We start from the raw sequence: 13,323 nt of genomic DNA, 5'->3' as shown, positions 1-13,323 counted from the left end.
TAAACATTTGTCGAAACTATGACCTTCATAAAAATATAATCTACAAAATTAAAATTTTATAGGGAATTAATAGAAATAATAATATAATAAGATTATTAAATAGCTTTTAGATTAGGTATCTGATCTGCGAGTAGTTGTAGAAAGGGACTTTCCCTTCATCAAATCTATTTAAAATTAAGTAACACATATTGAAGGAAAATTGAATGTAAAATAAAAATTCAAACCTTTAACAGGCGACATTATTTTTTTATTAAAAAAAATGCTTCGTAATTTTTTATTTCAAATTGCTGCACAGTTTTCCACCAACGTGTAGCAACTTCGGATGCTTACGTCGCAATTTAAAAGCCTGGGAATATTAATAATTAGTATATCCTAGACAATTACTTAATAGCAATGAAAAATTCAAAAAACGAAATTAATTAGAGAAATTAAAAAGATCTGTCAGATAGAAAATTAAAGTAAACATCAGCAACACAGTCACAACAACTTAGTTCAAAAGTTTCGGTTCTATTTGTAATGAAGTTGCCAAAAAAATTCCAAGAAATTCTAGATCCGGATAGGTTGTTGTTGTTGGCTGTTGTTAATTTACGTCGCACTAGAGCTGCGCAATGGGCTATTGGCGACGGTCTGGGAAACATCCCGGAGGATGATCCGAAGACATGCCATCACAATTTTGATCCTCTGCGGAAGGGATGGCACCCCCGCTTTGGTAGCCCGACGACCTGCGCGCGAAGTCGAGCACTTTACGGTAGCACAGTTTAACGAGGACCAATACCGCACACCCTCGGTCCCTACGCAGACTGATTCAAGTGGTCACCCACCCGCACACTGACCGTAGCCAGTGATGCTTGACTTCGGTGATCTGCTGGGAACCGTGTCTTAACGATCAGTCCACTGCGGGACCCGGATAGGTCCGATGCTGAACTTTGAATCAATCAAGAGCCAATCTCACTGAATTGAAAGTGCGTGAACCGCATTCACTGAGAGTAACCTTACAGATAATCTTTCTCATCTTTTGTGCGAACTTGATGGGCCATTCTCACTAAATGCAGTTCATGCACTTCCAATAACAGTTGAGAGAGAAGGAAAACTTGATACGTAAAAATAAAACTCAAAAATTGGGTTCTCCATTTTTCCAGTGATGATCGGAAGTGCCTGAGCCACATTAAGTGAGAATAGCTCTTGAGGATCCGCACGTGAATGTGAACCTGATTGAAGAGTTCACAGTTCACACGCTAGTCAACGGGATACCTAACCAGATTGGTTAATAATCAGAGTTGTTTCATGGATAATTATCGGGGTTTTCGAATACAGTGCAAATTGTCCTTTATATGCAGCTTCTAAATAGTATTTTCAGCAATTGGATGCAATGTGAAGGATACTGAATAACTACATTCTCATCCAACTACATTCTCATGACAATTTGATTTAATTTTTCGGGTCAATGGAGAAGCTGCGCCTTTGAGATTAATGCATATCCGAAATTCAACGATTCGAAAAGTGATTTAAATTCACGATCACAACTAATACGTCACTTTAGGAGAAGTCCAGTTCTATATTTTGACCCTTCCCTCTCCTCCTCTTCTCAGTTCTGGCAATGTAATTGTCAAAAATATTTTCTAAAATTTCCCAGATGCTTTGCTCAAAAACTATGTTTAATGGAGTTATGCGTTCCAAGTAGTTAAAAGTCTTTAATCTGTTCGGAAATCAAGACAGAAATTAACTAACTTCCTTAAGCGAACCCTGAAAAGCGTTGTTATTGGCGATCGAAATGGGCTGCAGGTGACGTAGGGGCAGAACTCTCTACCTATGGCATAGGTCAGTTTCTCTTTTGATTTTCTTGTAGATTAAAATCTTTCAAGTTGGAAAACTATATGGAACTGAAAACTACATTAAACATAGTTCTAAAGAAAACTATCACGGAAATTTCAAAAAAATATTTATATTAACTAAAAATTGTCATTTCTATACAACTGAAAAGAGGAGGAGAGGGAAGGGAGAAGGGCTAAGGGCACGAAACCGGTCTCTCCCCAGATGGCGTATTCGAGTGTTGCGATTGCCAATCTACGTTTTTCCATCTGCGTCAGAAACGAAACTATTCACTTTCATGGAGGGGAAATTTAAAATTGCAGGGCTGAAATTCCACATACTTGTTGCTCTGAGAACGAAATTTATGAAAGGAACCTTTTTTTTTAATGGGCAGAGTATTATTACACTTTTAAACACTTTTCAACAAAATAAAAACTATTTTTTTCTACTATTTTTTGAAAAAAGATTATAACTTGGATCCAAAGTTTTTGGCACAATTTTAAAGAGTAACATTGTCTTATAAAAATATCGGTTTCGGGTTGCGGCTTTGGGAAATGAATTTAAGTCTTCTTTGTATAATCCCCCCCTGCCGTTACTTTTTCGCCTAAATAATACACTGGTGTGCAAAACTTAAGCAACAAGTGGTTTTTCGGCCACAGCTCCCCAACAAAGTATAAGATAGGCATGAAATTGCAGTATAATATGCACGTAATTCAGTAGAAAGATTATTTGCATGCAAATTTTAGAAATAAAACGTCGTAGGTGATGTAAGTGTACGTAAACCTTGTGGGTCTGCGCGTGCAGGTCAAAGCTGTGATAAAAGGATGAAGAGCACCGTAGTTAAAGACTTTCGCTGCAAGTGCAAGTGATTTGTTTTGTGAAACATGTCTTCAAGAAATCATTTAGACGACTTTACTCGAGGAAGAATGATTGGGAAGCTTGAGGAGGGGCGTAGTGTGACCAGTGTCGCCGAAGAGTTCGGGATCAACAAAAGTGTTGTTTCTCGTGCTTGGAATGCCTTTAAAACTACTGGTACAGCTGTTCGGAAGGTTGGTGGTGGCCGTCCAAAGAAAAAAACACCAAGAGATGACCGTTACATTGTCCTCCAGGCGAAAAGAAACCGTTTTCAGTCAGCGATCGCCATATCTCAGCAACTGTGCACAGCCACAGGACAACAAGTATCAAAATTTACAGTGGCCAGACGCCTCCACAAAGGTGGTTTATTTTCTAGACCACCTGAACGCTGCATACCTTTAAAATTTAGCCATCGGCGGCACCGTTTAGAGTGGTGTGCAGAGTACACGAAACCTGGACACCTCATCAATGGAGTCGCGTCCTCTTCACAGATGAGAGTCGTTTTAGTGCTACAAGCGATTCTCAACGTGAGTTGATCTGGAGAGAGGTTGGAGTTCGATTTCATCCCAATAACGTCGCGGAAAGAGATCGTTATGGTGGTCCTGGAGTTGTCGTCTGGGGTGGCATTATGTTGAACGGGCAGACTGAGCTTCAGATCTTCGACCGAGGTTCTGTAACTGGAGACAGCTACTGCAATGAGGTAATCCTACCCCATGTGCGTCTGTTCTGAGGGACCATTGGACCAGACTTTATTTTTATGGATGACAATGCCCGGCCACACTGTACTGCTAATATTCAAGAGCTACTGGAAGGTGAAGATGTCACACGAATGGACTGGCCAGTTTACTCTCCAGATCTAAATCCCATAGAGCATGTGTGGGATGCATTAGGGAGACGTCTTGCGACACGACAGTATCCTCCTGGTAACATCCATCAGCTGAAAGATGCGTTAAAGGAGGAATGGAGACGTTTACCCCAAGAACTCCTGGATAATCTGGTGCTTAGCATGGAGAGACGATGCCAAGCAACAATTACAGTAAGGGGAGGGCATATCCCATACTAGGAAACATCTGCCAGTTGTACTTACGCTTCTTCAGCCGATCATGTGTAACGCCACTATATGTCAAATAAAGCCTTTTTTTTGTTCCATACCCTACTTTAAGCTTTATATTCATTTCTGCGCCATTATTCTTTTACAGTAGTTTAAGTACAAAATAACGTACATCATATTCAAATTTCATGTCAATCGGATGATTTCTTGTAGAGTTATGACAAAAAACGCACTTGTTGCTTAAGTTTTGCACACCAGTGTATATTCCAAATTTTTTAAAAAATTTTTTTCATTATTATTCAGAAATAGTTTAACACCGATACACTTAAGGCTGAGAAAAGAGTCTGCGAGGCAAAATTTGGAGTTTTGCAACACGAGAATAATAATAAAATTATTGAAATTAGTTGGCTGTCTATAAATACACAACAATGTGGAATGTTAAAGCAATGGCTATTAAGCTTGGTTTATTATCACGATGATATATTTGGATACTTACTAACGATGTCAAGTGAGGGTTTGATACCCACGCGTGATGCTTCTTGCAGGTACCCAATTATGAAATGAATATTTTAAGGGTGTCCTTTCTATCGTTACGATTTCGAGAAATTTTTCCCCAAAATAAAAACTATTTTTAACTATCATTTTTGCAAAAAAATTACATTTTAGATGCAAAGTTACGACACTCTTTAAATGAGCGACGCGATAAAAACTATATATTCTTATTACAATCTATTTAATCGAATTTTAAGTTTTGCCAATTAAAAATTAAACAATTAAATTTTTATAATTCAATAACATTTCAGCATAACAATTCATTAACAATTTTTCTTTGATTTTAAATTTTGTAACGAAAAATGCTGCAGATTATTTTATTCATTAAAACAATGGGTAAACAAAATTTTACATATTAGGTTCAAAATTATTTTGATCTGTTATAAGCTTCGCATTTATGCCGAAATAAGCATCATCGCTGTTTTCAGTGCTTTTAAATTTTTTGAGGTTATTGAAAGTTACTTTGATATTTATTATCCCATAGACGGGTTTCAGTATCCCGATCTATTTCAGTGAATTTTCCATCACATTTTTGCGAGTTAAAGTTAGTTTATAACAGAATTCAACTATCTTACCACTTGTTTTTTGCGGAAAATATTTCTCAATAATAATGAATTCGGACAGATATTTTCAATACTAAATAGAACTTTTTTCAAAAAATGTTTTTATATTCACTTTTGTATATTACCATAAGTGTTTGTGAGATTTTTTTTTATATCTGTGCTTGAATAATTAATTATTTATTGTTTGATTCTTAAAATTCTTTTGTATTAAATTTATTTCTTAAAAAAATGAAGCTATGAAGCGTAATTTTTGCTTTCACTGAGAAAAATCTTCAGTGGAAATTACGAAGCAGTTTATGAAGGCCATGGGGTAATATAATGATAAACCAATTATTTCACTTTGCTCAAGAAACGCATCACGAATTCCTTGTAGGTAAAATGAACTTGTTGCACATTTTGCTGCCATTTGGTGGATTTCCTACAAACTTGCAAAGTATCGATTTAAAAAATATTACATTTATTATTAAAAAATATTAAATATTATTTTTAAGTAAAAATTTGTCACGTGGAAAATGTGTGTCTATAATATCTACAATTAGGTTAGCAACACTTAATTTAGCCTCAATAGCCACAGATAAGAGTTATGGCTAAGATAAGTTAGTTATGCCTAAGAAAAAAATACTTTCCTTCACGAAATTTTCCCACTCTTGTCTATTTTAATCGAATTCTTTTAATAATCAATAAGGAGCAGTGTTGGCTGAGGGGGTAAAGCACTCGCCTCTCAATGAGGTGAACCGGGTTTGAATCAAAACGATGGCTGGTCGATTCGAATTCGGCCACAATGTTGATGTAAAATATCCTCAGTGGCAGACGTATTATGGGTTAAAGTCCTCTTGTCGTTGGTTAACCGAGGTGATTTTCTTCTCCATGCAATGCAAATGCGGGTTATTTCAATTAGAATTTCTCCCAAGATGGCTAGTTTATCCCAATGCTTGATCCAGGAGTTACCTTGTTTTCTGATCTGGGTTCACAATTACCAGAGGGTAGAGTCGAACATCGTGTGGAGTCGTAAACTCAGAATTGGATCGGCTGTTCAACGACGGTTATGAAATAAAAGTATCCATCTGGAAAAAATAGCAAGGAAGTGTTTGATGTAAAGATCTCACTATTGTCACTTTAGATTGTTCCTAAGGTAAATTTCTCCCAATTCTTGATCCAAGAGTTTCCTTGCCTCTAGATTGGGTTCAAAAATATATGGCTACGGAGTTGAACATTGACAGTCGTAAACTCAGAATTGGGTAAGCTGTTCAATAAGTGTCATAAAACAATATAAAATAGTCTATAAAAAATTTCTTAGAATTCTTTACGTTGAGATAAATTTCTATATATTTTGTTGATATAATAAAAACAATGGACAATTGCATAATTTATTTAATATTTATTCTAAATGGTATTTTTAAATTATATAACGCTCCAAAAAGAAGCAAACACTGTATGGAATATGCATTGAATTTCTTAAAAGGAGAAAGGAAACAGTGAAAATTACATAAGATTGCTTTACATCTTGTTCATAGTTTTATCACAACCTTCTAATGATTTTATTAATTTTCAGACTATCAATTTATAAATGAAACTTATTTGAAATTACATAATCATACTGAATTGGCAATTAGCACAAAATAGTAAAGACACAATTTTATCGACCATGCTAATAGTTTGAAAAATGCCTAGTCCCCATATAGATGAATATGTCTTTTAAAATATCACTTGAACACAATTACAAATATATTTTCAAAACTACAATAAATTATTCATACTGTAAGATTTCAATTCCGTATTTTAATAAACAGAGACAGAAATAAATTATAACACTTATGGAAGTAAGCGCGCCTATCTTGGCGAGTGGGGGCCACTTTTGGGAGAGGAGATGTGGAGTTGGTTCGAAGAAGTCGAAATGAGAACACGGACTTCTGAACGTTCTCTCGCTCGAGATTTTTATATATTATTTCATGTGTTGAATATGTGTGTGTGTGTGTATTTGTTTGTGTTGTGGAAACGAAGAGTTTGAATAAATAATAGTTTCCAACCTGGACTATTTATTTGTGCCACACATTACAGACAAGTATATTTATTGGAGGTTCCACCGAGATCGGGAGAAAAAAGGTATGTGTTCTCATTTTGTTTCACATCCCAGGCCATAATATCTTCGAATAATTTTTCCAACCTGGAAAAAAAATTAACACACCAGTGTTGCAGAGAAGGGAATGTATTGTGAATGTGTTTTTTTCATGAATATTGAAATATTTTCGAATAATTTTTCCAACCTGGAAAAAAAAATTAACACACCAGTGTTGCAGAGAAGGGAATGTATTGTGAATGTTTATTTTTCATGAATATTGAAATATTTTCGAATCATTTTTCCAACCTGGAAAAAAAAAATTAACACACCAGTGTTGCAGAGAAGAGAATGCATTGTGAATGTTTATTTTTCATGAATATTGAAATATTTTCGAATCAATTTTCCAACCTGGAAAAAAATTGAACACGCCCGTGTTGTTACAAAAAAGGGAATGTATTATGAATACATGTGTATTGTGAATGTTGATATTACATGGATATTGATTAAGTTTAAGTTATTCTTATCATAAGAATTAATAATATCTTGGTATTCTCAACTTGAGAATTTTTGTTTTTATATGGTATTTGTTCTGATATTGTATTTTACTAAAAATAGTGATTTTCATTGATATGAAGGGGATGTGGATTTGAATTGTTTATATGTAGGAAGAAAATGGTTAAGAACGTCAGTTCTGAACCTATTCGTTTGACATTGATTTAGATGAAATATTTTAACGAAATCTGGTTTTCATCTAGTGTAGATTTATTTTATTAATAGTAGGCTCACATTTGTGCAACAGAGATATATATAAATAGTTATGTAAAGCTATATAATTCAGTTTGAGTGCTTTTAATTGTTCTTAAGCGAAACTCATTTTAGAATTAAGAAAACGAAATATAGACTCTTTGAAGCGTCAGCCTTTTTGGCGCCAGCAGAAATATATGAGAATTCGTTTTTGTTTTTTCTTTTCCTCTATTCAGTTGAGAGGGGGAGGAAAGGAGACTGTTTATGTTAAGAGTAGCCGATTGGCGAAGTGAGTTATTTATGTAGTAGAATTGAATTCATTTTTATAGTTGTAAAGGAGAAGAGCATTAATTTCTTTTTATAGAATTTAATATTAAGTTGTGATATTTTTTTTTTTCCTCTCTTACGTTCAAGTGGAGAGATAAATGATCTATTTCCTCTTATTTTTGTAAACCAATTATAGTGGTAGTTATTAGAATTTTTAAGTCTTGCTTTTTGAATTATTTACTTGATTTATTATTGTTATAGTAAGATCTACTTATACATTTGTAAAATGTCTTTTTTAAGTAAGGCTAAAAAGTGTGATCTGTTTGTGATCGCGGAAGAATTGGGAGTAGAGGTTTCGGAGGACCTTAAAATAATTGGTTTAAAACAAAAGATAGTTAGTAGTGAAAACTATGAGGAAGAATTTGTTAAAAATTTATGTGAAAGTACGATAAATACTAGGATTGAAAAAGAAAGGTTAGACAAGGAAGAGAGAGATCGGGAATTTGAATTAAAGAAACAGGAAAAAGATCGGGAATTCGAATTAGTGAAACAGGAGAAGGACAGAGAATTCGAATTAGAAATAAAACGGTTTGAACTCGAATGTCTTAAAACAAAACAGGATACCAATGTTTCTACATCAGTTGTAGATTCTACTTTTAGTCAAAATTTTCAAAAGCTTATGCCAAAATTTAACATAAAAACAGATGATATAAGTTTATTTCTCGAACTGTTTGAGAGACAGGTTAAGGTGTTAAAAATTCCTGCAGACAGGTGGGTGTCATATCTTATCGGTACACTACCGACAGAAATAAATAATTTAATTGCTCGAGAGTCAGAGGAATTAACTCGTGAGTATCCAAATGTTAAATCTTTGTTACTAACCAGATTTAAATTAAGTGCCGAAAAATTTAGGCAATTGTTAGTAAAATCACAAAAGAATTCCGATTCAACGTGGTATGATTTCTATCACGAATTAAGCACTTATCAGGATGGGTGGCTTGCAGGCCTTAAAATTGAAACTTTTCAAGAGCTCAAAGATTTAATGTTAGTAGATCAGATTAAAAGAAGGGTTCCGATTGAATTTAAAGAGCATTTTCTTGAAGAATGGGCCTCTATAAAGTCGCCTAAAGAATTTGTAACAAAGATTGAGGAATTTGAGGATGCTAGGAAAATCATTAATGGGAAATCTAAACCTGGCGACCCTAGAAACAAAACTATGTATAAGTCCAATAGAAATAATAATTTCGGGGATTATAAATACAAAGATAAAAATTTCTCTTGGAGGAAAAATAATGAAACGCGTAGTTCTGCAAGTAAACCAGATATTTCTTTTGACCAAAAAAGGAAGTTAAGATGTTATGAATGTGGTTCTATGGAACATCTCCGGCCACAATGTCCTAACCTTAGAATTCCGAAATCTGAGGCAAATAGGATCGAAACAAGATCAGATAAAAACTTATTAGATCCGTACACTTTTGAGGGTAAAATAAATGGATTCAAGATGCCCATTCTCAGGGATACAGGAGCAACTGTTGATGTTGTTTGTCAGAAATATGTCAGTAGGGATAGAATGACAGGAGAACACGTTTGGGTTAAGCATATTTTTGATAACCATATGACATGTTTACCTGTCGCTAAAATTGATGTAGAGTGTAATTTAGGCATGATAACAACTAAAGCTGTAGTTGTCGGAAATGACTTAGATCAGGGACGTTATCTTTTAGGAAACGAAACTGCGTCTCTTTTTGAACAATCTGGGGGAAATGGTGGTTCAAAAATTGAAACTGTAAATGCCGTTATTACAAGATCTCAAAATCAACAGATTAAAAATAAGGAAAGTTCAGTCGACAAGGAGTTAGATGTCGAAGAGGAAAACGTTGAGTTTGAAGAGAGTGAGATAGGGAGTGATTCACAGGATATGGACGTTTTACCTCAGTTAGATAAAAATGACTCGTCTCTAGATGTTATTAAAATAGACTCTAGTACTTTTATTGGAGAACAGAAAAAAAGCAAAGAGTTAGTACCATTATTTGAGTTAGCTGAAAATGAGGATAATCAAACTGATTTTAAAATAATTAATGGGGTTTTAGTGAGAAAAAAAATAGATAAATTGGGGTTTGAAAAAAATCAGATCGTTGTTCCTGAAACACTTAGGGAGCAAGTTAAAAAGATAAGTCACGAAGACACATCTTGTCATTTAGGGATCAATAAAACGAAGGGCAATTTGGGGAGGCATTTTTACTGGCCAAATTGTTATAAAGATATTGAAGAATATGTTAAGTCGTGTGATGCTTGTCAGCGAGTAGGAAAACCATTCGACCAAAAGAAAGCACCGTTAATGACTGTACCTATAATATCGGAAGTTTTTTGTAAAATTAATGTGGATGCATGTGGACCACTGCCAACGTCTACACAGGGCAATAAGTATCTTATTACAGCAATGTGTTTATCTTCGAAATACCCTGATGCTATTCCAGTACAAAATTTAACTTCCAAATCAGTTGTAAACGCTCTTTTGTTGATATTCAGCCGGATGGGTTTTCCTAAAGTAATTCAAACCGACCAAGGCAAGTATTTTACGAGTGCTTTAACGGTAGAATTCCTTGAGAGGTTTGGGGTGAAGATTGTTAGGAGTTCTGTTTACCATCCACAGAGTAATCCAATCGAGCGCTTCCATCGTTCTATAAAACGAATTCTGAAAGTTTTATGCATTGAAGCTGCTCCTGACTGGGAAAGTCAAATACCTCTTGCTCTTTTTGCATTAAGAACTGTAACGCATGATAGTACCGGGTTTAGTCCTTCTGAGCTTGTGCATGGAAATAATCTTAGGACTCCCAACGCATTATTGTACGAAAAATGGTTAGATCCTTCCGACGAGGAGAATACGGTAGTACAATACGTTTTTGAATTAATAAATCGCTTAAAACGAAGCCAGGATTTAGCTAAAGAAAAAATGGAAGAAACTAGGGACAAAAGGAAAAATTGGTACGATCGAAATGCTGTTAAACGGGAATTTCACGAGGGTGACTCAGTGCTTGTCTTTACCGTAAATCGACCTCATAAATTAGCTCCTCAATGGAAAGGACCAGGTCGAATTGAAAAAAAGTTATCTGAGACCAATTATGTGGTTAGTTTTGAGGGTAAACAAGAACAAAATAAAGTTTATCACATTAACATGCTAAAGTCTTATTGTAAAAGACCTGAACTAGTTAATATAGTAGATCTTACGAAGAATGAGTCCTTTGAGTCTGAAATTGATGCAGACTTCCCTTACATGTTATCCGATCCTAATGTGTATGATTTTAACGAAATAGTTGAATCAAATAATTTAAATGCAAGGTTAAATGAGGAACAAATCAACCAATTAAAAAACTTGTTATTTCAGTATCGTAAAATGTTTTCCAATATTCCGGGGAAAACGCATTTAGTTGAGCACGATATTGAACTAACTAGTGATAAAAGAATTCAACAAAAACCCTATAGAGTGACACATCGTCAAAATGAATTGCTTAAAGCGGAAATTGATAAAATGTTAAAGTATAATATTATAGAACCAGGCGATTCTGATTATATATCCCCAATGATCTTAGTTGAAACTCCGGGTAAGGAACGTAGGCCCTGTATAGATTATCGTAAATTGAATGAAATAACGCTAACTAAATTTTATCCTATTCCGAATATTGAACAGCGAGTAGAAACTGTAGCAGCTGCCAAATATATCAGTTTAATTGATTTAACCAAAGGATATTGGCAAATTCCGTTGAGCAGTAGTGCTCAGAAAAAAGCCGCTTTTGCCACAATGTTTGGAACTTATAGACCTTTGCGTATGCCGTTCGGGCTCAAAAATGCCCCATATCACTTTAGTAAGATGATTAGTGAAATTTTAAAAGGTTGTGAGGATTTCGCAATTCCGTATCTTGATGACATTGCGATATTTTCGCAAACTTGGGAAGAGCACTTGCAACATTTACAAGAGGTTTTAGAGCGAATAAAGAATGCTAACTTGACTATAAAACCAACTAAGTGTAAATTTGTGCAAGAGGAAGTAAAATATCTTGGGCATGTTGTTGGTAAGGGAAAACGTTCACCCGCTGAGCTTAAAGTGAAAACTATTCAAAATTTTCCTATACCCACTTGTAAAACAGAAATTAGGGCTTTCTTAGGTTTGGCTGGGTATTACCGTCAATACATTCCAATGTTTTCGGTGATAACTGCGCCACTCACGGAACTGTTAAAGGGTAAAAATAAAAAAGGGAAAGTTGTGTGGAATGAGGAATGCACTCAAGCATTTAATTCTTTAAAGGACAAACTTGCGAATAAGCCTATTTTACATGCGCCAGATTTTTCAAAACCATTTATTTTGCAAACAGATTCGTCAGATTTAGGATATGGGATTATCTTAGCTCAAAAAGATGATGAGGGAAATGAACATCCGATTTTGTACTTAAGCAAAAAATTCACATCAGCTGAGCAAAAATATTCCACGACCGAAAAGGAATGCGCTGCAATCTTATACGGTGTTAAAAAGTTAAAGGGATATATTGATGGGCAAACAGAATTTTGTATCCAAACAGATCACAATCCTCTTGTTTGGCTGAAAAAGAATGCCGGACAAAATCCGCGACTTCTTCGCTGGTCTTTGGCATTGCAATCGTATAATTATAAGATAGAACATAAAAGAGGAAAGGATAACTCTAACGTAGACTGTTTAAGTCGAAATCCTTTATACAAGGATTGATAAGGAATATTATTTTTTCTTATTGGTTTACATTCATTCTAAATTATGTTTTATATTGTTTAATATTCATATTAACATGTTTTGTATTCATATTTAATTGTTTTGTATTTATAATCAAATGTTTTGCATAGATTTCTGTATTTAACTAAATTGTTTTATGTAGTAAGTGCATGTACATAAATGTTGAAAATTTTTGTTAGCAAGATTTCATATGCATATTATATTTATATCCTTCTATATTCTACAAACTCCTGAACTTATATCTACATATGTATATGAAGAACTAAACGTTTCTTAGATGGTAAAATTTTATCTTATGGCCTGGTGATGATGAGAGAACTCCCTACCTTACTTCACCAAAGGGAAAGTTTTTCTTCCTTTGCTTTCCCCTATGTATCGGGAAAGGCAAAGTCTGGTGGTTGGAGGTGTTTGTAAGATTTCAATTCCGTATTTTAATAAACAGAGACAGAAATAAATTATAACACTTACGGAAGTAAGCGCGCCTATCTTGGCGAGTGGGGGCCACTTTTGGGAGAGGAGATGTGGAGTTGGTTCGAAGAAGTCGAAATGAGAACACGGACTTCTGAACGTTCTCTCGCTCGAGATTTTTATATATTATTTCATGTGTTGAATATGTGTGTGTGTGTGTATTTGTTTGTGTTGTGGAAACGAAGAGTTTGAATAA

At 34.7% G+C, this 13,323-nt stretch overlaps 2 protein-coding genes across 2 annotated transcripts in view; one reads left to right on the top strand and one right to left on the bottom strand.

Annotated features, from left to right (window-relative positions):
* LOC147806305 (uncharacterized) overlaps nt 1-518 on the bottom strand; it is a 38,804-nt gene extending 38,286 nt beyond the window's left edge. Inside the window, exon 1 of the mRNA XM_087169135.1 lies at nt 225-518. The gene's annotated coding sequence lies outside the window, so the exon portion shown is untranslated. The remainder of the gene's footprint in view (nt 1-224) is intronic.
* A 6,183-nt stretch (nt 519-6,701) lies between these two features.
* Nucleotides 6,702-12,836, top strand: LOC147806304 (uncharacterized). Its single transcript, XM_087169133.1, has 2 exons — nt 6,702-7,148; nt 7,230-12,836. Exon 2 carries the CDS (start codon nt 8,187-8,189, stop codon nt 12,636-12,638), a length of 4,452 nt encoding a protein of 1,483 aa, XP_087025259.1. The 5' UTR covers nt 6,702-7,148; nt 7,230-8,186; the 3' UTR covers nt 12,639-12,836.
* Nucleotides 12,837-13,323: the final 487 nt, after the last annotated feature.

This window comes from Parasteatoda tepidariorum, chromosome 8, assembly GCF_982258835.1.
Source record: "Parasteatoda tepidariorum strain Cologne lab strain chromosome 8, Ptep-v5.0, whole genome shotgun sequence".
Classification (NCBI taxonomy): Eukaryota; Metazoa; Arthropoda; class Arachnida; order Araneae; family Theridiidae; genus Parasteatoda; species Parasteatoda tepidariorum.
Note: the sequence above shows the minus strand (reverse complement) of the source record. Positions and strands in the feature narration are given on the sequence as shown.

What these genes read in the sequence shown, in the direction of transcription:
- LOC147806304 (XM_087169133.1), top strand. Translation starts at nt 8,187, where the DNA reads ATGTCTTTTTTAAGTAAGGCTAAAAAGTGTGATCTGTTTGTGATCGCG.